Below are 22,073 nucleotides of genomic sequence, written 5' to 3'. Positions count from 1 at the left end.
ACTTGAGATCACTAAGCTCCTATGTCTCCTAAAAGGTCCATGTATTAAGTGGTTAAAACTATACGTCTTCTTATTGAAAGGTTATCAAAGCAGACTTGTAAGAGACCGAATCCATGTGTCCTTTATACCAGATCTGTTCATCTATTGAGTAAGATGCTGCCCACCGACCGTTATTGTTACAAGGTATAAAAAGGCAACTTGCTATAACGAATTTGTGTAAGAACTGATGTGCTGCTATCTGACAGAAGAAGCCTTTGCATGAGATCAATCGCTGCCAAAAAGGAAAAAGCAGAGACTGCTGCTATTGGCAAGAGCCTTTTAGAACTACAGGGACTCTCTAAAGTCTTGTTACTAGTTTGATTATATCGGCATTCCTCAGCCATCCGGCCATGTGTTCCAGCGCGGTTACCAGGCTGCTTTACATATTAATACCTGAGATAGTTTGTCGATTACGAACGTAATACTGATGGAATCAATTGCTTAAAGAGGAAAGCTTGATGCCTTGGGAGGAAGGAAGGAAGGAAGGAATTCTCCACAAATTCATGCTGTTGACATATTTCCAGTTCTATTTGAAATCATGTGACCTCGCTGGACTGAGGCGTTGCAACCCACAACGCTGATATAGTTCAACCATCAGCCCAACCATCCAGAAATCAAAAAACTTATTATATAGTGAACCAGCCCACCCCTAAGACCTCAGATTACAGAGAGGTTATAAGCCCGGAGCCTCTTAGGCCCTGGGATACGCCCTTTTATACATGTATTCTTTCTCAGAGGTTAATTTAATACTTTCTATAACTACTAAGGTACTGAGATATCCGATATTACAAAGACAATGTGTCTCTCCTAGAAGATCTATACATTCCTTTGTTGGTAAGATGTAAACAACAATATAGCTTTCTATTGATATCGATCTATTTCTTTATTAATGTAAGTCTGAAAGGTGCCAAATCCATATATTCTTTACATCTTCCGTCCTTGACACTGAATCCGTTTATCGAGATGCCTGTCGAGGCTTATCGTTACAAAGTATCCAGAAAGAATCTGCCATATGAAGTTATATAAGAACTAGATTCCTGCAAGGCTGCGGAGCGAGCGCCGCCGTTCAAGCCGAGGTAAACCTTTGGTAAGAGGAAGGGTTTTCTTACACGTGAGAAACTCCTACTACGAGGATAAGAAGAGCTGCTACAAAAAGCGTAATTTACAAAGCCACGAGGCGATCATCAAAGCCTGTGTTTGAGATACAGAGGGCTTCTGCTTATTCTACAAGCCAGATGAGTTTCCGCGGCCTTGATATGACTATACATTTCCGTTTGTTTATATCTGCTTTAGGAGATCGCCGTGGCTCTATCGAAGGGAAAAGTTGTTGTTTCTATTCACCCGATGAAAGACGACGACAGGAAGGGGTCACCAGGCTGCTTGACGTGTGGATACCTGGGTGAGTCTGGCTCACCGATTGCCAAGAGATTAAGATATTTTTCCATGTTACCCATCCCCGCGCTTTGGTTGAATTGCTTACAGACTGGGGACTTGGCTTCATCATCAAAATTCAAAATTAACCCAATTTTATAAGCAGAGAAGCCCAGCCCTACACCACCCTCACACAAATCCACTGAGCCACATGAGAGTACAAGGGTTGTAAGCATGTAAAAACACTTTGCGAAATGCCAGATAGATCTAGGAGTTACCAAGATGAGTTGTATTGTACACTCTTATAGAAGGCTGAATGTAAAAGATCTTCGAATGAGAACAGAAAAAAGGTTGAACACAAATCAACCCGAAGGATTTCTTACCCTTGTTACAGGTTCAAAACACTAATCCGACTCCCTCTCCCTCACAGCTGTAGAGAAAACTAGCCTGTGCAGTGGCCAGCTAGTCAGTCCTAAGGTTCCGGCCCGGCAGCCCTAAAAGTAACTCAACACTGAGACAGGTTTCACGCCGGGTCAATACAACCAACTCTCTACCCCTCTACTCGTATACACCTGAAATCTCCAGCAGATAGAGGACTGATCAAAGAAAGATTCCATTCGTGCAACCATAGATAGTAAAACCGTATCCGCTCATCATGGACCTGAAAGCGAAAGACCGACAGCAAATAAGAAAAAAAAGTACAGACATCAATAATGACAAGGAACCTGGAACCTGGCGGGATTCAATCCGGTCCGAAGAAGAAGAAAAAAGGAAAAATAAAGTTTACATGCCACACATTTACGCCGCCCTGGGGATGGGAGAAGAAACGAATATCTCGCGTCAACAGAAAAAGTCAACATAAGCTCTTCCCCCGCTAGTTGGTTTATCAATCATCATCATAATCCCCTACCACCCGTAGTACACCCACCCATCGGAAGTCCTTCCCCGCCCCCGCCCCCGCCCCTCCCCGGTGCAGCCTCACTATTCCTTGGGCTCGGATGCAGGCGGCGCGACGTCCGTCATCTCTGCATCTGCCTGGTCGTCCTTAGCGTCGGACGCTGGCCCCGCGGACGCTGCAGCTGCACCACTCTGGTCGCCTTCCGGTCCATTGATCCACGAACGGAACCGCTGGTTGGACTCGTCCACCTGATCCTTGCTCAGCCCGTGCGCCCAGCTAGGGTTGTTCACCAGCTTCTCCATGAACCGGTCCCGCCGTCGTTCCTTGACGGCCGCGTCTTCCTTGGCTACCTCTTCGGCGGATTCGTCCGTCGAGGTGGTGGGTCGCCACCACCAGTCGGAACTGCCGGGCTCGTACAGAATGTGGTAGCTGTTGGCGCAGATACGGATGATCAGCCCGTCCTGGTGCACTAACGGCCGGTAGTACTGGTTGTACTCCTCCTCTTGCTCCAGCTTGGCCGGCAGGTTCCGCTTCAGGAACGGCATGCGCATCTGCGAGAACGCTACGCCTTCCGTCGGATCCCGCATGGTATACGCCGACACGTAGTACGACCAGCGCGCTTCGGGGCTAAGCTCCTCATTCTCCAGTGTGGCGTCCTCGGGAGTCAACAGCTGCACAGCAGCCTTCTTGCTGCCAGGGTGCTGCAAGGATTATTAGCACGAATACCTTCGAATAGAGAAAAAAAAAGAAGAAAAAGAAAAACACTTACGTATGTAATGCGGTACATGTCTCCATCCTTCACCAGCCGCTCGACTTGCTTGCGGTACTGGATCTCTTGGTTGTGAGTGGTCTCCTCCCGATCACGCTCCTTGAAGAAGAGGTTCATGATATCAGAGCTGCGGTCCTTCGAATCACCACTGAAGATGGCTCCCGCGAATTTCGAGATACCCGTGAACATCTTCTCCAGGTTGTACAACTGGTACCCACTCCGCAAGTAGTACCGGCGGAGCGTCTCCTCCAGATGCGTGGTTTCCATGTCACCCTTGATCACCTCCTCGCACATCCGAACGATCTGTTGGTAGAGGTTGGCCTTCGGGTCGCAGTCGTAGAAGAAGTCGGTGGGGAACTTGTCAATAAGGTTGAGCTCCTGCGCCGGCTTTCCGACCAGCGCACGCCGCACATCGTCATGGGCATCCTTCTCATGCAACTTGATGCGGAGCAGGCGCGAATACAAGATCTCGAACGTGCGGAAGAAACAGTAGATGTTCAGGTTGGCGTACAAGTGATGCACCTTCTTTTCGTAGGTCTCGTTGAGGTTGTACTCCCGTTGCTGGTTGAAGTTACCCTGTCCCGGATGCTCCATCCATTTCAACTCGGCCACATCGAAGGACTCGGCGGGGTCGGGAATCGGGGTCGAGGGAACCAGAACAGCATCAGGCGTGCCATCGCGACTGTTTGGGGCACTCCCTTCCTTCTCGGCCCGATGGACCTTTTCACCGGCACGTTCTAAGACATCGCGGAGAAGACCCATCTTCTTTCCGGCACCACCCTTACGACTGCGGGGAGTGGAAGCATCGTCCGCAGCCAGACTCTCATCATCGCCCTCGTCGATCGGCGGCGTACCGCTCGACAGTTCATTCATGTAGACATGGAAAGTATCCCGATCCATACCGAAGAATACTGGAATGAAGTCTTTGATGAAGGTCATCACCTTTTGAGGATCGGCTCCGAACCCAGCCGAGTTCCGGTCGATGAAGGTGAGCAGCAAGTGTGTCGCGTCGATCAAGACAGCCGGATCCGCAAACGTGTACTCAAACTGATGTCGAGGGACCTGGTACCCGCCCTTGCGCAGGTTTCGACCCTCTTCAAATTTGTTCTGGATTTCGGTCTGGATGTGTTTCGCCACAAAGAGCTTCTTGTCGGTACCCTTGCTGGCGATCGCTTGGTGATCCAAGCTCCGCCAGTAGGCCTTCTGCATCTGCTCGCGCCAGATTTTGTCCCATTCGCGCTGGCTGGCTTTCCACTCTTCACATTTCTGTTTCAGGCGGAACAGGATGATGGGTAGAACATGGCACGGCCTCTCGAACATCTCTTTGATGATCTTCTCACCCCGCTGGCGGTCATAGATCTTCTTGATCACACGCTGATAGATGGCTTCACTCTGACCGCCCAAACCAGGGGGCAGTTTGAAGGCAGCACGCTCCGCATCGCTCATGACAAGGAACTGCTGCACAATTGGCTCGATGAGCTGGATTGTGCGCGTGCAAGCCTCGATATGATGATCGTAGTCGTGTCGATCTTCTTCAATGCGATGCAGAGCATCCTCGAACTGATTCTTACGGTGAGCCACGAAACCAGAGTCCTCAGAGGCCCACGTGGGGTGAGAGGCCCATTCGTCGTTCAGAACACTGTAGCACAATTGATCGCGGCCACTGCAAGGCTTCTGCCGTTCGCGCTTTGGCAATAATCGGTAGCTCGGCCCGAGGGAGCGGCAGTGTGAGAGATTTACCACGCCCGGCTCTTGTTTCGCCTTGACGTCAACAATTTTGTCTTCAGGTTCATCAACATGCATAAAGCGCTTAAACCAAGCCATGAGCTCGGGATTGGCACCAATGTAGTTGGCAGCTCTCTTAACGAGAACGTGTCTGTCGATCAAGTCCGTAGAGTAGAGATTACATAGCTTGAGGAACTCACTGAATGTCTGCTTATTTCCAATATACTTCTTCACCCGATCGAAGAAAGCGAACTCCTCTTGAGTTGGCGTCAACGAGAAAGAAGGTTGTATGGGCTCAGGAAGCGCAGGAACAAGGGTTGGCGACACAGCTGGCGCCTCCGCCTGGGACGGTTTATGATGGACCTTGGCTCGCTTCGTTGGGTTAGCGTGATCGCGCAGCAAATATCAGAAAGCACGGCAATATCAAAGTGAATCCAGAGGCGTTCACAGAACGTGGATTCTTGGGACACATTAAGAGAGGAAGGTCAGGGTAGCGGTAAGCTCAAAGTGAAGCGTAACTGAAACAGAAGCCTTCTCACCTTGTTAGCAGCACCAGGCTGCATCGCTGGAGCTCGACCAGCCTGAGACTCGGCCATGCGAGCCGCCTCAGCAGAAGGTCCAGAAATCGACGAGCCCATGGTGGAGGGAGCTCCAGGCCCACCCCGCCGTTTCTTGCCGTCCTTTGCGGTGTCCTTGACGTTAAACTGGCCCAGAGGCGGCATCTTCACATCACGGTTGGGAGTTTGTGAGGGAAGGTTAGTTGCGCTTGGATAGCTGGCTTCCCCGCGAAGGTTGCTTGTAGGAGCAGCCTCCTCTGCCTGGCGCGCAGCAGCCTGCTGTTTCGCATGAGCAGCCGACTCAGGCAGAAACTGCTTGAAGTCCTCCAGCAAATCCGGTGCCGTGTTGAACAGCTGGGTCACCTGAGCGTACACGTCCTGGATTGGCTTCGATTCACGCTGGTAGGTTTGTAGGATTTCGAGGAACTGCTTGTAGATCTCAGGAGCGCTTGCGAATCGATTCTGTTGGGGAGGCCCCGATGTTAGACGATGTACTGATGACGAACGTCGAGTGCTGTCATGCTTCTCTCTTACCTTGATTTTATTGACATAGCTGATGGCATGGTTGAACTCTACCGGACCACGCTTGTTCAAGTCGGCCTGAGCGCCTTGAAGCATCCCTGTTCCGACCCCAGCTAAATTGTTCATGGACTGGTTCATATTAGGGCCCTGCGCAGAGGGTCCAGCTATGTGCAACAACGAAGGTCTTCCTAAGCCTGCGGCAGCGGCGGAGGGAGCCCCTTGGATGTGAATGCCACGCTGGTCTGACTGATGGGCCATGGCTGCTGCCCCCGCCGCAGCCTGCTGCTCTTGTTGAGTCGGGAAGTCGAAGTGATGATCCTGGGGCTGGTTCGGTCCCCCCTGCTGTCCGAAAATTCCGGGCATTATACGCGACCCAGGAGAGTACGACCCTGGCAGATTGCCCTGGGGTTGAGGCTGGGGCTGCTGGGGCTGCGGTTGAGGCTGCGGTTGTTGCCAGCCAGGACGTGATTGCTCATAGTACTCAGCCCGGCCGTGAGAGGTCATGCCTCCTGAGGGTCCGAGCTCTCCGCTAGACTCCAAGGAGTGCCTTGTACGGGGCATACTCAAGGTGTTTGTGCCTGACGGTGTTGTGACCCGAATGGCATCGGGATTGTCCTCAGTTCCACATTCGATTCGGTAGCCGGGTGGCAAGAAAGTGTTGAACCCGGAGATCAAAGTAGGGTGGCCGTTGAACAGGGTTGAGACACGCTGGATGACCCCAGGGGTATCGATTCTACATCTCGTTAGGAGAATGGAAAACATGCCAAGATCAAAGTCCGGGGAGCTTACGCCTGGCTCTTGAAGTCCTTCATGATATCAAGGAAGCGGTTGTAAACGTCAGGCTGATCAACAAATCGAACCTTGACCTGGTCCAGATAGCTGAGCGCATCCTGTTGCAGGATTGTCAGCAATTACCATCTATCATCTCGCGACGGGGCGCAAGAATGAACCACTCACATTCAAGATCGGCTGCTGGCCCTGCTGCTGAGCAGCAAGGGCAGCAACATTGCCAACATTTCCGGGGATTGGAGCGCCTGCCCCGTTGAATCCCAAGATCGGCTGGCCAGGAGGCCCTGCAGGATGCTGCAGGTAAGACCTTGGTGTCCCTTCGCCATGCTGCATCTGTTGACCATATAGTGCGCCTGGACCCCCGGATCCTGGCATGGAGCCCTGAGGTCCATTTGCAGGGTTCGAGCTCAGATTGGAGAGAAGCCCATTGGGGCCATGGATAGAGTTTGGCACTTTGGATGCAACCGGCTGATGCAGAGGGATCGAGGCAGCGCTATGCTGAACTCCGTGATGTTGCTGCTCACGTTGCCGTTCCAGCTGCTGCCGCTCGATCTGCTCGCGTTCGCGCTCGCGCACTTCACGCTCTCTGTGGGCTAGTTCCTCCTGGCGCTGTCTCTCGAGCAGCTCTCGCTCCCGAGAATCACGCTCACGGTCTCGGCTCAGGGACTGCGGCGAAGGGTGTTGCATTGCCTGGCCAATACCCGGTAGCGAGTGACCAGGATTGTGAGAAGGACCCTGAGGGTGTTGTCCGTAGGCAGGAGGTTGGTGTGGGCCGGCGTGACCCTGGCTCAGCTCAGCCAAGCCAGGAAGAGAATGGCCGCCGGGCTGATTCGCGGGGTGATAAGGACCTGATGACACCAAATATATCAGCAAGATGGGCGCTAGCAAAGAACATCAGAGAAAGCAGAAAGGAGTTCGAACCGCCTGGAGGTGGGAGAACTGGCCCCGTGGGTTGCGCGGATGGACCCTGTTGCGGCTGGGGGTTTTGACTGGAGAAAAAGTCAGGTCAGTGGGAAGCTCTTCACACAAGATATTACACCATCAGGGGATCGCCCCAGATACATACCTGAATGAGCCCATGGGACGAGGTTGTTGGTTCATCTGGTCCATCCCCGGATGCGCTGGCGGGCCACCGGGGTGCCAGTTATCGTTCCCAGAAGAGTTCATGGTCTATGCGCATGAAGAGAATTCCAGCAATATGCCTTGACGTGGCGAAGAATAGGTCTGTGGCAGACCAGGCAGAGAGAATGGTTTGCTTGTGAGGAATATGGTGTTGGGGACTCCAACACTGTTTTCCGTTCGGACGGGGGCTTGAGTTTCTGTTCCTCCCAACTCAATTTCACAGCGACATCACTGTGCCGATGCCTGCCAGCTGCAGATAGGGGAAATAGGGACAGGCCTATGCAGGGATAGGATTGCAAGAAGGCAGAATGAAAGAGGATAAATCGACAACGAGAAAAACTCCACAAAATGACAGTCCTAGCTCCTCAATAGTGAGCGAGATCCGTGGTGATGGTTTGCGCGCAACCGATCACGGCTGGTCTCCAGAGTGAAGGCGGAGAGGCATTTGACCGCGCTAAGCCATCTTTGGCGATAGCGTCACCCTTCGGATAGAAGGATGTTCCGGAAAAGGCGGTGGGAAAAGTGATTGGTCCAGGATGCATGACGCAGCAGTGCCTGGACCGGCTAGTCGGGCTTTGACTTTCCCGACGTCATTGACCTGATCAATCCGGCGTTGACACGCCCGACTTTTCCGCCTCCCCAATAGCACCAACCAGCAACAACTTGGAACACTGTTGACCTGCCGGCATATTCTACAACTACCTAGTAGCAATTATGACCCGATACTGCCAGCCAGTCTGATACATGGTGACACTAAGTAGATTCTGACTACTTCTGACTACTGGTTGAACTACTGCATTCCCGCTCTAGCCACAGTGGAAGAGGGTCGGTCGATTAAATCCCTGGCGCACATCGCGCATTCCGAGCACATCGCTGAGTAGAGAAACACGGTCACCCCCTCCACTTTCCGGGATATCTTGTCGTAGCGTGGTCCATTTTTCTAAAGAAGGCTGGTAGGGGACAGAAAAGGGAGAAGGAGAACATATAACAAACCCTCTGGAGGTACCACGTAGTCTTTCTCTATCAAACCATTGAACGCCTCCCAAAAGATTCATCAAGCATCACTGGGACCACTGTAATAGGAAATATGGAAGCAAGGTGGCATCCGAGTGCTCACAGACAGCAAGTGTGGAAAACAGACGGACAAAAGACTTGTAACATCATTGGGCGACCAAGCTCCAATAAAACGAACGGGGAAGGACTTGAACTTGAACTGGCAACTTAATTTTGGATCTTCAGATGCTGCTGCTAGGAGTATCATTTGTCTCATATCTGTCCCATGATTGCTTTGTTCCACATACTGACACGCCCTGTCCAATTATGATTATAGCCACCTGGTCGAAATACTTACAGTGCGGAGAAGACAAAGAGCTATCGCTTCAGTCAGCAAATGGACACCACAGAGTGCAGGGGCAAATGGACTCACGTTGTTGGTAGCAGCAATAGCAATACTGTCCTCATAAGGATGCCAGCTCATATGCAGGATCTTCTTGTTGAAGTCGATCTGGTCCGCATCGGTCTCCTTCTTCATCCGACTGCCAGGGCCGGCCGGGCTACCAGCTCGAGACCCATTCTTCTTTCCATTGGCACCCTTGTTCATCGGTGTCGGCACACCGACCTTCTTAGCCTTGAAAGCAGACTTGTCGGCCTGTAGCACGATCTCCGTCTCCTTGCTCTGGTCGGTGGGGTAGATCATGAAGTTGTTGTTGTAGCTTCCGGTCATGACGTTCTCCGCATCACCCGAGAATACAACCTCGAACTTGTCAAATATGCTATCGTTCTCGTAGGTGTCGCAGAGGCGGGGTCGCAGGTGCTCGTGGATAGGAATCGTCTTCACAGGTTGTCTCTCCATGTTGACATCCCAGATCTTGACGGTCAGGTAGTCTCTTGACACGATGTATCGGCCATCGTGCGAGAATCGTACGTCTGAAATCGAGGAGATGATCTCGGAGAAGAAAGAACGGGAGGAGGCGTCTTCCTCTTGTTCGAATACTAGAAGAGACGTATGTCAAGACGCGGTTTAGCAAGAAGAGGTGGCAGGTACTTACGCTTAGAGTGTTCGTCGCACAATGCTCGCTGCCGCATGTCGGCAAGCTTGATTGTGCCCTTAGAGCTGGCGTACATAAACCAGTTGCAGCTGACTGGGTGGAATTCAGCGGCTGTGATAACTTCCGTAAGTTCCTCCATGTTGGCCGGTTTGATGTCGACGATGTTAAAGCTCTGGTCTTGGATGTTCAGGTTCCACAAATTAATTCGGAGGTCATCGCTGCTAATGAAAGTCTCCCCATCGCTGTTGACGGAGATGCTATTGATGTGATACGCATGCGCGTTGGCATAAGTCCTCCGAGGAACAGCGGCCACAACCGTATCATGATGTGTCATCCGAGGAAGCTTCAACATGGAAGGGTCCTTGAAGTTCAGTCGGGGCGCACGGGGCGCGCCGCCACCACCCACACCCGCGGGAGTCAGCTCGCTCGAGAGGTTGTTCTCCGCCACGACTTTCAGAGACTTGTCGAACACCTTCCACAACTTTATCGTCTTATCGTTCGTCGAAAGGAGGAAATGAGATGCATTCTGCCGTCTGCACCATTTAATCTTGTTGATCTTTTCTTCGATCTCCAGGGATTTCAGGTAATCAAACTCCGGTTCGTGCGATTGAAACTCGGTGTGGAATTTGTATTCGCAAGTTTTTTTCTGCGCGTATCATTAGATCCGACCGTCGTCAAAGGAAATTGTGGAAGCCAGTACCGTTTCGTTTCTCTCAAACAACACCACCCGTCCGCCCTTGTCACCCGTCGCTAGATAGTTTCCAGTATGGTCGAACTCGACAGTCGAGATAATATCAGCTAGACACCAGGAAAAGATCAGCTATCCGGCGGAAGCCATCAGAGCGTAGTACGGAAGGTCTTCCGAGAGGCAAATGCATGGAAATGGGTCCTAAAGGCGTACCTTCCGTGATGTCCTCAACATCTCCTTTGTCACCGAAGCACCTAGTGTTGGGGTTAGTACCACGAACTAAGACGAACTAAACAAATCGAAGGAGGCGCCTTCACGCCGGCATATCCAAGTCCTTGCCAGACAGCAAGACTATGGGGAAAGAGGGTCGCAGCGGGCTCGAGGGAAGCCTCTCCATGGAAGAGGATACTTGGCAAATGGCACTTACTGCGTGAACTTCCAGGTAGGAGTACCCGGATCCCTGTCTACCATTTTCTTCCAATTCTACCCTTTGTCGGGGCAGTGTCCAGCAGAGCACGAAGGAAGATGTCAAGATCCACAGGTCGAGGATCTTGGGTTGAGAAAATTAAGGTGGGGTTTGCCGATATCGATATGGTGCGGAGAGACTCGAGCGGGAGAACTTTTCACGCGAAGATCTATGTGGTGGGCGACTAGAAAGAGGAATCGATTGATGCGAGTCACGTAGGAACGACGACAGGTTACGCTAAGAGGGTGAAGTTTGCGTGAGGATGAGGTAGGTTCCAATGCTCGGGTAGGAAATGCAACGGGCGGAGAGGAAAGGAATCGAGGCCGTGATATCCGCCGAGAAGGTGAATTGGCAGAGATCGGGTGAGTCACTTGTATGCTGGAGAAGACGAAAGATTGACAGCCAGAGCTGACAAGATCAGAAGCCAGAAGATGGAGGAAAGAAGAGGAGTTTTTTGGTGGTCTTTTTTTTCGTGGGGGGGTGGGATTTTAGTCGTGCCTCAAACTCCCTTCTCTCGGGTGCATCAAGATTGGAGTGGGCGGGATTATCTATGAGAAAGAGAAAGAAATCTCAAGGAAACGGCTGAAACCGGCCAGATAGAGTGGCCGATAAAATAGTGGCAAAGCAGAGAGAAGGTGGGAGTTGAAAATGCGGGATGGGGAGAGGGGGGAAGAGGAGGAGGAGGAGGGGAAGTGGGAAGGAAGAGGATGACGATACTGGGCAAGATGGAGGAGGAGAGGAGGAGGAGTGGTGAAGTGCGGTGGTGGTGGTGGTGGTGGTGGTAGTAGTAGTAGTAGTGCTGGTGCTGGTTGAGGTGAGGCGGTGGTTTGGAAACACCCGCCCGTCGGTCGGTGGTGGGTGGTGGACTGGTGGTAGTTGGTGGGGAGGGAGAGGGTAAGTGAGTGAGTGAGGAAGGAAAGGATAGGATGGATGGAGTGGCTGCCCGTAATTCTAAAAAACCCACACGCAACAACAAGACAAGTCAACCCAACTTACTCAGAGCAACTTAAGCTGGGCGCTGACATCAACCACTCGTTTTCATTTTCGACAGTTTGATAAGGCACGAAGTAGATCAATGAATCTTCCACCATCCTGGGGTTTGTGTTGAAATATGATTCAATTCTTCATGAAGAGTTATTCTGTCTTACCTTTGTTATTGCTCTTTGCCTCTACTCTCGTTGTTCAACCGTTTTTCCTTATTCTATTCAAGCACCCGTCCACTTCCTGGTTGTTCTTCTGCACCCGGCCGTGTTGTAGCTAGAGCTTCCAGACCACCACCACCAAGCTAACTAACTACCTACTACCCAGCAATCACTACGATGGCCATTACTAACAATGAACGATGCAAAATAACTGACCATTCAGCTGCAAAGTATCTTTCCTCATCCATCACAATGGACCGGAGGATCCGTTCGGGCTTGAGTAAAGTGACAAGTGACGGACTTGAGCGATGCTCAGCTCCCAGACTCCCACTACCAAATTCCCCATCGGGCGTTTTTAGCTGCCTTGAGAATCAGGGTTTCTTTCCATCACCAGCCCGGCGGCCTGAGGCTCTTCACATGCTTGTCTTCCTCGACTCTCTATGGATCCCGACCGACGGCGACACCGTTGAGCCGAACACTGACTACACTACGACGTACTATAACTATAGCTTTTGCGGGAGAAACTAATTCAATGACAGTTCAGTGACAGTTTTGATTTTCTTTATCGGCCGATCTCTTTGTTGTTCCCGCCACACTCATTGACAGAAATAGGTTGATCCCACCCATTCTCTCCCCGCTCGTCACGAACCATGCCCGACAACCAGAAGCGGGGCAACAGTGACGACAAACCCGCCGACCCTCACCGCAAGGAGCCCGAGCCCAAATCCTCCGCCGGGGCCAACGAAGGCGACCAGGATGGCCATTCGCTAGCCAGTCGCATCCAAGATTCCGCGTCTGGACTCGCCAGAAGTGTGTTTTCCACCTCGGGCCAGCCCTCTGCAGAGACCGCTCAATTGCTGGCCGGCAGTGGTAAAGCCTCGTCCGCCTCGTCCTCCTCACAGTCCGCCCTATCAGCAGCGCAACAATTTCACGAAACCACCGGATTGAATTCTTCGCGGACAGCAGATCAAGCACCAGTCACACAATTCGAAGCATTCCGATCATCGTCCACCACCCACGCCGGAGGGTTCGAGCTTCCCTCGCTCACAGAAGATGAATTCCAGCGCACGTATGGGGAAGAATCCCTCAACGGCAGCAATGGAATGTACCTTGCAGCATCTGCTCCAGCGGCAGCGGACTTAAGCACAGTCGACACGGGCAAAGGCAAGGGCAGATGGACACCGAGTCATCATGCTGCCGGCGAAGGGGATCTGTCTCAGGACAAACAAGGCGGACAAGCGTCCGCCCTTCCGTCTGACGGCGCCGCAGTCGTCTCGCTCCTCTCCGATTTGACCTTCGACCCCAACTTTCCCCCGTCCGCCAACGAGCCAGCGGAGGTAATCGAGACCGAACTCTCCGCGCCAGCCCAGCTCACCCCCGCGGAGATCCAGGCTCTCGAGTCTTTTCGTCGCGTGCTTCCCACTTCTACCATCAACACACACACTACCAACCACGTAAACCCGCATATTCTCGTTCCTGATATTAGCAGCTTCCTCGAGTCCGTCCCGTCCGCAGCCAATACAGACGCCGTGACCCTGCGCGACGCGGTCATGACGGGATTACCAGGCGCAGCGGACTGGCTCGGGGTGGAGGAGCGATACCACGACGAGGTATGGGGCTACCTGCAACCTACTCTGGAGGCCGCCGCCCAGGAGCTACAGTCCAAGGACAGGGGTGGCTCAGATGGCCAGGAGGCGGATGGCCCTGCTGTACGACGTCTGAGGATGATCTTGAAGCATATGCAGACTGGTCCTGGTGCGATGGGGAAGTAGCACTTAGGGGGGTAGATGCGGGTGCATGGTAGTGATATATCCAGATGGTATTTCCCTGGTCCAGCATTGTCTGGTAATACAGACTGTGCAGCTGGTAGATTTGTCCATCAAGTTGAATTTATAGCGCTGCGTCAAGCGACGAGCACCTTCTTGACTGTATCGCGTGTATATATATCTCTAATTCTAAATGTCCAAACTCACGCATACAACTTGTTAGGTATACACCTAACCTGAAAACCAATTCGAATGCACACAATCAAGCTATTCAACACCAACAATAGAAGAACCACAAAGCCACACGATCAACCAACCACAATTTCCTGAATCCAGTATAGTGCAGACAGTAGAGTACATCCATCGCCCACGCAACAAAAACAAAACCTCGTCCACACTTGTCTCTAAATCAGATACCATACCTTAGTACTACAATAAAATAGCACAGACCGACAAACCCTCTGCTCTTGACCCAGCACCTTAATAGACAGACAGACAATCCTCTGTCCGCTGCAGCGCCCACCACCAAAATCCCCGGATATGTACACCGTATCCAGCTCCCATACTCCACCACCTTGTTCAATCACACACCTACCCCAAACCCAGCTACCCCTCTAGTACTAAGGTAGCTACAACAATCACACCCACCCATCCACCTCACCTCCCTGTTCAGTATCCAGCAACCGCCAACAGTGTCTTAGCGTAGGATAGTATACGAAACTCCCCAAACCCACCCTACAGCCCCACCCTTTACCAAATCCCCACAGGAGAATGAATCCGCACGCAATACCTACGCAGCCGCCACAGGCCTTTTCTAACTAAATTCCCAACCAAGTCATTGGCAAGTAGTCCCTACCTCTCTTGGAATCCAACTAAAAAGAGAATAAATCTCTTAGAGCTTGGAGAAGGGCCGGGCCTTCATACACACCACACCACACAAACAAACAAACAAATAAATAAACACGCCCAGCTACTCAAGCACCGAGCCAGAAGGACATATAGATCCTCAACGGATACCGGAGGTAGTATCTAGATATGACTGCCCCCACAAGCAACAACAAAAAAAAAGCCATGGAATGGGGTTTACAATCTTCCTCCCTATCGGTTCAAACAGGTTGGTTTTAGTTTTCTATATTTCAGGTCTTCAGCCAGTCCGGATTATGATAAAATAGTTATAAATATATTATCATCAACTAAGCTTAGACTCCAAGGCACAGTTTACTGTCAGTTTGGGGGAAAGGGTGTAGTCCGAGTAGCAGGTCTACATGGAACCGGTCGACCAGGATATATAGATAGGTAGCACAGTTGCGCTTCGGGCTTGTTGGGATTTGTGTAAATGACTATCAGGGGTGACTGATCTGATCTGCGTATATGTATAAACTCCGAATCTCCTCGCCTCTATTTTCATTCTTTGATACATGCCCACTACTACAGTATTTACTGATGTCTAGGACAAACCTACCCCATCGTATCCTCCTAGAGGCGAGAATAACACCCACCACTACAGCCCAAGAACACTCATCGAAAACATCACCAGACAGTTCCATACCCAATCACTAAATATTATGTACAGTTAATAAGGAACCACCACCTTCGAGCCTCCAACCTGAGGGCTGGCTATGAGCCAACGACCTCCGCTCAACTCCTCTCCGACCAAATCTTCGTCTCCAGCGTCTGCAACGACTCCACTGTCAACGGCGCCACGAGCCCGATCATCGAATTGCGCCAGAGATTATTCGTCGGCGCCGGACGCAGGCTGCTGCTACTCGACGACGTGGAGGGCGGGGTGGTCGGATACGGATGCGAATCCAGGGTGGAGGAGCTCGCGCGAGCAGCCAGAATATCACCATGGCTGCTGCTATTCATCGCCGTCGTCGCCGTTGTCGCCGTCGTCATGCTCTTCGCGCTCAGAGACTCGCCCGCCGAGGAGGTCGGTCTCGACGACGATGACACCAACCCCGGGGTTAGGCAGCTCGGATGATGCCCAAAATACGGGCTGTCGAGAGGGGCCGAAAGCTGGGTCTCGGCGCTGCGGACACTGCTCGCTGTCTTGGAGGCGGTCGTGCCGGTGGTGGCCTGGGATTCGGCGCGGGGGCGGAAATGTGGCGAGGAGGCCATCGTGTCAAAACTGGGTCGTCGTCGGGGGTCATCCACCGTCGTTGTTGATGTCGTCGTCGTCGTCGTTGTCGTCATCGTAGGCGCCTCCTCCTCGGAATTCTCTTCATACTCCTGCCCGGCGGGGATATAGCATTTTGAGATCAGGTCGTTCTGGATGCACATGATCTTGTTCAGGGCGCGGATGAGGGCGAACTTGAAGCGGACGGTCATTTCCGGGTGGAGCGAGATCCATTCGATCAACGCATCTTCCACGTACCGGAGGCAGGCGTTCATGTGGATGTATTCGATGTTCAACGGGTGCAGCAGTTCTTTACCGGTATGCATCCTCCTTTTAGGAGCCATGTTAACGAACTGATGCGCGCAACATCTGAGCGAAAGAGCCGGAGGACTCACCCTACCTTCTCCAAATACTCCCAATACTCCATCTGGCTCGGGTCGTTGCACAGCCGGGTCAAATACCACTTCCAAAAAATCTTGCGGCGCTCCACGTGCGGACTGTCGATGGTGAAGAGATCTTCCACGTGCGCGTGGCAGGCGGTGTTGCGGGTCCGTAACGCGCGGGCTGTGATGTCGAACTCGAGCATTTTGGAATACAGGCGATGCGTGAGGTCTGGGATCGCCGTCTTTAGGTACTTGACGCCTTTGTTGAAAACGATTATATCATCTTGTAGGCAAATCCAGGTCAGAAACTTATTCGGAACAATCAGGGAGAAATCTGCACCTTCCACCAGATTCAAAAAGGCCTTCAAATACGCAATGCGCTTCTTGAAGTCCGTGTATAGCTCCCGACGATCCACATGTCGAATATCAAACTGATCCAACTTCGGCCGATTCGGCATGGTGGCAAGATGTGTAGCTGATAGTTTCCGATACCTTTGGTGTTGGATGGTGAGATATCTAATTCACGTGCACTGAGAATACAATAAAGCGAGTGAGGGTATCAAAGGAGTCAGTGGCCAGCCACTAAGCACTGCTTTTATCGTGGGTGGATTAGTAGGGGTCAAAAAGATCACGAATCGTTGGACGTAAAAGAAAAAGCAGCGCAGGGCCTCGCGTGTGTCAGGGACAGGAGGACCAGCATTTGTACTATCTCCGAGCAGCAACAGCAGCAGCAACAGCAATCTAACTACCCTCAGCATGCGACTTTTCAGCCCTTGAGTGCCTGCCTGCCTTCTTCGGGGAATCTGGGCCCTGTCGCACGCAACCCGAGGAGCTGACTTCCCTGCCATGCTCCACAGGACCACCGCTACAGCAGGTACACACATCCAACGTAACCCCCGAGCATGCGCTCATCTCCACGGACTTGTGCGAGGGGAGAGCGGACAGGACAGACAGGACAGGACAGGACCGCCCACCATTATTTTTCTCCAGTCGGCACTGCCCACTTTCCTATCCCACCCGCCATCATCCTGCCCCATCAAAGACCGGCGCTGAGCACGACTCATGTCGCGGCCCAATGGCCAAACGGCAAATAGATTAAGATGGAATTGAAGCGAAAGACAAGCGCCCCCCACTCTCACCGGGAAAAGGCGAAATCTTTCCCCTGTCATTAGACCCAGATTCGAGATTGCGAGTGGTCCAGCAGCTTTTCAGCTCGCGCCGGGTACCATTGCCCCGATCCCACCCCGCAATTGGGTGGACAATGTTGAATGGACATAGTCATGGGTGGGATTGGTGGTGGAGCATTCATGAACGGAGATGATCAGTAGGGTGAATCGTAATAAGGGGGGCGATCCCCGAACCACACGAGGAGGGGCTCGGCCGAGGGCAGGTTTGTCTAGGCCGGGATATCGCCGGAGGGGGTGATCAGAGATGGTCGTATTCAAGGATCATAGTTGACAGTGACAGGAATAGGATAGGACAGGACGGATGGGTGGATTAATGGCGAAGACCGCATGGTATTGTTTTGCTGTTGAATGTTGCGGCTGGCGTTGCCCGCGTGCGTTTTGCCTTCGTCGGAAGGGGCCGGAAATCCCGAGCATCGATCTCGGGGGAGTCAGCACAGGCACACCTGGAAAAGCAAGCGATCAGGCCACTTGAAACAGCCACCAATGACCATGTTTGGTCTAGATAGGTCGAATCATGTTGGAGATTGCAAGTGGAGTCAGGCACCGATCTAGATTGGCCTTACCAGGCCTCCCTTTGAAGCTCCAGGTATCAGTCAATTCGATCAGTTGTTAACTTGTTTCCAATGGCTGAGATGGATGGAAAGAAGCGACGGGTTCAACAACAACAAAAAAAGGAGCCAAACAATAAACAAATACGAACCAAGCTAAGATCCTTAGATAAGCGTAGCCAACAACAGCCATCTTCACCACCGCCACCATGCATGTATAAGACATCCATCCCTGTCCAACAACCAGATAAAGAAACAAATCCATCGCTTCATCTATCTGGTCTTGTCCGAACACGAGCCCAAAGGAACAAGCCCAACATGCATCGAGAATCATGGAATCAACTCCGCTCGTGACAGTAGAGCTAAACATGAGCAATTATCTGATCTATCCACCAGACAGTCGCTCTACGAACCCGGTTTCACGTTGTAATCCACACGAGGGGTCTAGAAGGGCCAAGGATCCCCAACTAGGGTATGTTTCAAATGTCACTGCACTCGGTCCCAGGAACCTAGACGCACCTGCATACAATGAGCGCGGGCTATAGTTGCCTGTGAAGGCGTGACCCCCACCCACTCATCTTAATACATCATCATCCTAGCGCTCGAGTGCATCACTACTACTTATGATGTACACATATACCCCCTATCACGAGGTAATGCACTGTAAAAATTCCTCGTGGATTTTGCCCGAGAAGGCAAGCTGGGCTAGTGGTGGGATATCCATTCGACTCAGCAATTGTGCCTCTCGACATGTCAACAGCATCGGATAGAAGAATAAGCACTTGCTCTAGTGGTCAGATTATACGGAACGGTCCAAGAATCCAAGAATAATCTTCAATTGATGTCCTATACTGCTTGTATTTTACAACCACCGCAGAAAGAACCAAACGTCTAAGCCCCATCAAAGGCATGCATGCATGCATCACAGCAAAGCAAAGCGAAAAAATAATAAGACTGACTAGGGTATGTATCAACATGGCTGCAAGATCATTTTCATCCAAAAAAAAAACAAAACAGACTCTGACGCGCAAATCACAGCTCTAGGCTGGGAGTCTGTCCCTTGACGCGACCAATCACAATGTGGGCAGCGTACTTGGGGATGACCTCGTCGTCGTGGAGCATCGCGAATTCTAAAGTGGCTATGGTCAGTCTCATTCTTCTTGACATCATTCACGAGGGAAAACACACCTTCAGTGGCATCGCGACCCATGAAGTTGAACAAAGCATTGGCGCCACCGGGGTGCTCGTCTAACCAGTTGGTCACGTCTAATACAACACCCTTAACCACGATCCACAGGTCCTCCTTCTTGTTGTGCTTGGCCACCTCCTCCATGGAGTACTCCGTCTCGGGAATACTGAACTTGGCCGGGCTGGTGGGCTTGGCAGACTCCGGGGCACCCGCGGGGGTGGCGCTAGACTTCGCGGCCTGGACGGAGTCAGCAGGAGTTCCGGCAGCCGCGGAGACTTGACCACTACCACTACCGGCTCCAGTCCATTCGACGGCGATCTTGCCCGGGGTTGACGGGTCGATGTGCAGGGAGATTTGGCCCAGACGCTGCTGTGCGGTGGACGCGCCACCGGAGAGGAGACGCTTGAAGAGGAACTGGCTGGCGCTGTCACCGGCAACACGGCCGTAGACGACGCAGCCCAAGAGCGAAGAGCCACCCAGGCGGTTAGCGCCGTGGACACCGCCGGCAAGCTCACCGCAGGCGTAGAGACCCTCGAAGGGCTTCTGCTCGCTGTTCAGGACCTCGGCGTGCTCGTTAATCTCAATACCACCCATGGTGAAGTGAAGAACGGGCTCCATAAGGGCCACGTGGAAGTCATCATCGATGCTGAAAGGCAGGTTGTGGAAGAAACGCTTGCCCCAGGGGTCCTTCTTCTTGCCATCGGCGATGGCATTGTAGTCGTCGAAGGTCTTCTTGAGGGCAGCCTCGCCGCAGCCAATCTCCTTGGCGAGTTCCTTGCCGGTCATCTTCTTCATCAAGCCACGGCCGGAGTAGTGACGAGTGTGGAAGTCGAGCACATTGGAGGCCTTGCTGTTGAGCACAAGGCGGATGGGCCATTTGTTCTTCTCCTTCTCCTTCCACATCTGTCCAGAGACGTAGTCACGGTGACCCAGCTCATCCGAGAACCGCTCACCGTCCGAGTTGAGGAGAAGACCACCCTCACCACGGAGCGCCTCAGCAGCCAGGAACTTGAACTTGGCGGTGGGGTCCTTGGGGTCGACAAGACCCGTGGGGTGCACTTGGACCTTGTCCATGTCGATTCCGTTGGCGCCGATCTCCATCAACATCTTCTGGCCATCACCCGTGGCGTGGGTGCCGTTGGTGCTGGACAGCCCGAAGGTGTCCGGACGGTGCTGCTTGAGCAGTGATCCATCGCCAAAGTCGGCAGCGTAGCCACCGGTGGCCAGGACGACCACACCATCAGCAGTGTGCGTCTCGCCGTTGTACTCGTAGGTGACACCTGTCACAGTATTCCCGGACTTGTTGATGGAGGTAACGCGGGCCTTCTTGATGATCTGGACACGGTCGGGCTCCGACTCGGTGAGCTCTTCTAACCGTTGCATGAGGGCGTAGGTGATGGCCATTCCGGGGAACTTGGCATCGTGACCACGGTGTGTGCGGGGCTGGGAGTGACCACTGCGCAGAATTAGCATGATGGCTCGAAGTCACCAAGAGTGTCCGGTTACAAAGCAAAACTCACCCCAGGCGGGAAACTAGCGTCAAATCGAGGTTGAAGACATCCTGCAGCCACTCGACCGCGGAAGCAGAATTGTAGGTCAGGACCTTGATGAGGTCCGGACGAGCTTTATCTCTGGCCGATTTGAGGGTATCTTCGTAGAAGGTCTTGACACTGTCGGGGATTCCCAGGTCGACCTGGGTGCGGGTCAGGGCGCCATTGATACCGGAAGTAGCCTTGGTGGAGTTGCCACCGAAGAAGGCTGTCTGGAGTTAGCCTCGAGGACAGAGATGGAATATGGCGGTATCGAACTGCGATCCCAATCTTATCACTCGCCACTTCAAGGGGAAAGAAAACGCACCCTGCTTGTCTAGAACGAGGACATTTCCACCGTTGAGGTAGACGGTGTGGGCGGCACTAAGACCGGACACTGAGCGACGAGGCAATGGTCAGCAATGCGGGGAAAGCTGGAAACGGTTAAGTCGGAGTCACTCACATCCACCGCCAACTACAATAATCCTGGGGGCAGTCGTCATGATGTGGGTGAGTGTGTGAAGGGGATGGAGGATAAGATGAGTAGGGGTGAGAAAAAAAAACAGAAGATCGATTGGGAGAAGGAAAGGTAAAAGTATTTGAAGAGAGACAACAATGAATGATGGGCAGATCTTAAGAGAAACCCCCAGTGATCCGGGGGAGCGAGAGAGAGTCGAGAGGGAATTCCAATGTTCAGAAGCCGATCGGGGGAGAGCTGCTTTATCGGCCGAGGCTCATCCCATACCCTGTCCATACCATACGTATCGATACCGTCTGCCTGCCCCAGCTCTAATCCTCAGGTACTGTACGGAGTACGGGAACAGCTAATACTGGCAGACTAAATACATCTTCACTCAGTCTGTGCTATAGTACTCTACACCGTAGCACATATCAATCAACAGGGTGACCTCATCCAGACTGCTCATCCAGAACTAGAAATCCAACGAACTTGAGGAGGATGATAACTACAACCTGCCCACTGGAATGTATGTTCCATGTAAGTATATTGACACACGAACCTCGCCCCTTCAAGCTACATATCTTCCCATCCATACCATCACATGCCGAAACGCGAGTTGGTTTTTTCCCCAGAAAAGTCAGCAGATGCTTTCTTTTCCCCAGCCCATGATGATGACACAATGGAGCTCGAGTCCCTTTCACATGCCGCTGCTGGGAAGAGCAAATGAGCGTGTAGGCTTAAGTCAGCCCGTCATTCCCT

General features: G+C 52.3%; 6 protein-coding genes across 6 annotated transcripts; 2 read left to right on the top strand and 4 right to left on the bottom strand.

Moving 5' to 3' along the window:
* The first annotated feature begins 2,010 nt into the window (after positions 1-2,010).
* BO95DRAFT_443024 (uncharacterized protein) lies at positions 2,011-2,332 on the top strand. Its single transcript, XM_025586576.1, has one exon. The coding sequence runs from the start codon at positions 2,066-2,068 to the stop codon at positions 2,270-2,272; it is 207 nt and encodes a 68-aa protein (XP_025442141.1). The 5' UTR covers positions 2,011-2,065; the 3' UTR covers positions 2,273-2,332.
* A 27-nt stretch (positions 2,333-2,359) lies between these two features.
* Positions 2,360-8,180, bottom strand: BO95DRAFT_514613 (transcriptional regulator SIN3). Its single transcript, XM_025591688.1, has 8 exons — positions 7,737-8,180; positions 7,592-7,659; positions 6,839-7,518; positions 6,671-6,771; positions 5,894-6,614; positions 5,342-5,821; positions 3,078-5,174; positions 2,360-3,009 (listed from the first exon to the last, which is right to left on the bottom strand). Exons 1-8 carry the CDS (start codon positions 7,835-7,837, stop codon positions 2,392-2,394), a joined length of 4,866 nt encoding a protein of 1,621 aa, XP_025442140.1. The 5' UTR covers positions 7,838-8,180; the 3' UTR covers positions 2,360-2,391.
* An 813-nt stretch (positions 8,181-8,993) lies between these two features.
* BO95DRAFT_137704 (protein phosphatase 2A regulatory subunit CDC55) lies at positions 8,994-11,268 on the bottom strand. The gene is made up of 6 exons (XM_025580560.1): positions 10,956-11,268; positions 10,742-10,782; positions 10,541-10,638; positions 9,841-10,486; positions 9,219-9,784; positions 8,994-9,163 (listed from the first exon to the last, which is right to left on the bottom strand). The coding sequence occupies exons 1-6, from the start codon at positions 10,997-10,999 to the stop codon at positions 9,140-9,142; spliced, it is 1,419 nt and encodes a 472-aa protein (XP_025442139.1). The 5' UTR covers positions 11,000-11,268; the 3' UTR covers positions 8,994-9,139.
* Positions 11,269-12,444: 1,176 nt separating this feature from the next.
* BO95DRAFT_137701 (uncharacterized protein) lies at positions 12,445-14,159 on the top strand. Its single transcript, XM_025580559.1, has one exon. It carries the CDS (start codon positions 12,787-12,789, stop codon positions 13,906-13,908), a length of 1,122 nt encoding a protein of 373 aa, XP_025442138.1. The 5' UTR covers positions 12,445-12,786; the 3' UTR covers positions 13,909-14,159.
* A 1,954-nt stretch (positions 14,160-16,113) lies between these two features.
* Positions 16,114-16,859, bottom strand: BO95DRAFT_363416 (protoglobin family protein; the record flags this gene model as incomplete). The annotated part of the gene is made up of 3 exons (XM_025582614.1): positions 16,114-16,348; positions 16,414-16,684; positions 16,742-16,859. Coding segments are annotated over 3 exons (624 nt in total), but the record flags the coding sequence as incomplete, so codon positions are not given.
* Positions 16,860-19,439: 2,580 nt separating this feature from the next.
* osm1 (putative fumarate reductase Osm1) lies at positions 19,440-20,955 on the bottom strand. The gene is made up of 2 exons (XM_025586575.1): positions 19,613-20,955; positions 19,440-19,562 (listed from the first exon to the last, which is right to left on the bottom strand). Exons 1-2 carry the CDS (start codon positions 20,796-20,798, stop codon positions 19,549-19,551), a joined length of 1,200 nt encoding a protein of 399 aa, XP_025442136.1. The 5' UTR covers positions 20,799-20,955; the 3' UTR covers positions 19,440-19,548.
* Between the last annotated feature and the right edge of the window lie 1,118 nt (positions 20,956-22,073).

The sequence above is a fragment of the Aspergillus brunneoviolaceus genome (assembly GCF_003184695.1).
Source record: "Aspergillus brunneoviolaceus CBS 621.78 unplaced genomic scaffold BO95scaffold_35, whole genome shotgun sequence".
NCBI lineage: Eukaryota > Fungi > Ascomycota > Eurotiomycetes > Eurotiales > Aspergillaceae > Aspergillus > Aspergillus brunneoviolaceus.
The sequence above is the reverse complement of the archived record's forward strand: the minus strand, read 5'-3'. Positions and strand labels throughout refer to the sequence as shown.

Bases quoted from the DNA above. Each gene is read 5' to 3' on its own strand.
- BO95DRAFT_137701 (XM_025580559.1), top strand. From the start codon at position 12,787: ATGCCCGACAACCAGAAGCGGGGCAACAGTGACGACAAACCCGCCGAC.
- BO95DRAFT_137704 (XM_025580560.1), bottom strand. From the start codon at position 10,999: ATGGTAGACAGGGATCCGGGTACTCCTACCTGGAAGTTCACGCA. The intron at 10,487-10,540 runs GTACTGGCTTCC...TGATACGCGCAG, and splicing joins TGTTTGAGAGAAACGAAACG to AAAAAAACTTGCGAATACAA. The intron at 9,785-9,840 runs GTAAGTACCTGC...CGTCTCTTCTAG, and splicing joins GTGCGACGAACACTCTAAGC to TATTCGAACAAGAGGAAGAC.
- osm1 (XM_025586575.1), bottom strand. From the start codon at position 20,798: ATGCTAATTCTGCGCAGTGGTCACTCCCAGCCCCGCACACACCGTGGT.
- BO95DRAFT_443024 (XM_025586576.1), top strand. From the start codon at position 2,066: ATGGACCTGAAAGCGAAAGACCGACAGCAAATAAGAAAAAAAAGTACA.
- BO95DRAFT_514613 (XM_025591688.1), bottom strand. From the start codon at position 7,837: ATGAACTCTTCTGGGAACGATAACTGGCACCCCGGTGGCCCGCCAGCG. The intron at 7,660-7,736 runs GTATGTATCTGG...CTTTTTCTCCAG, and splicing joins CGTCCCATGGGCTCATTCAG to TCAAAACCCCCAGCCGCAAC. The intron at 5,822-5,893 runs GTAAGAGAGAAG...CCTCCCCAACAG, and splicing joins GCTATGTCAATAAAATCAAG to AATCGATTCGCAAGCGCTCC.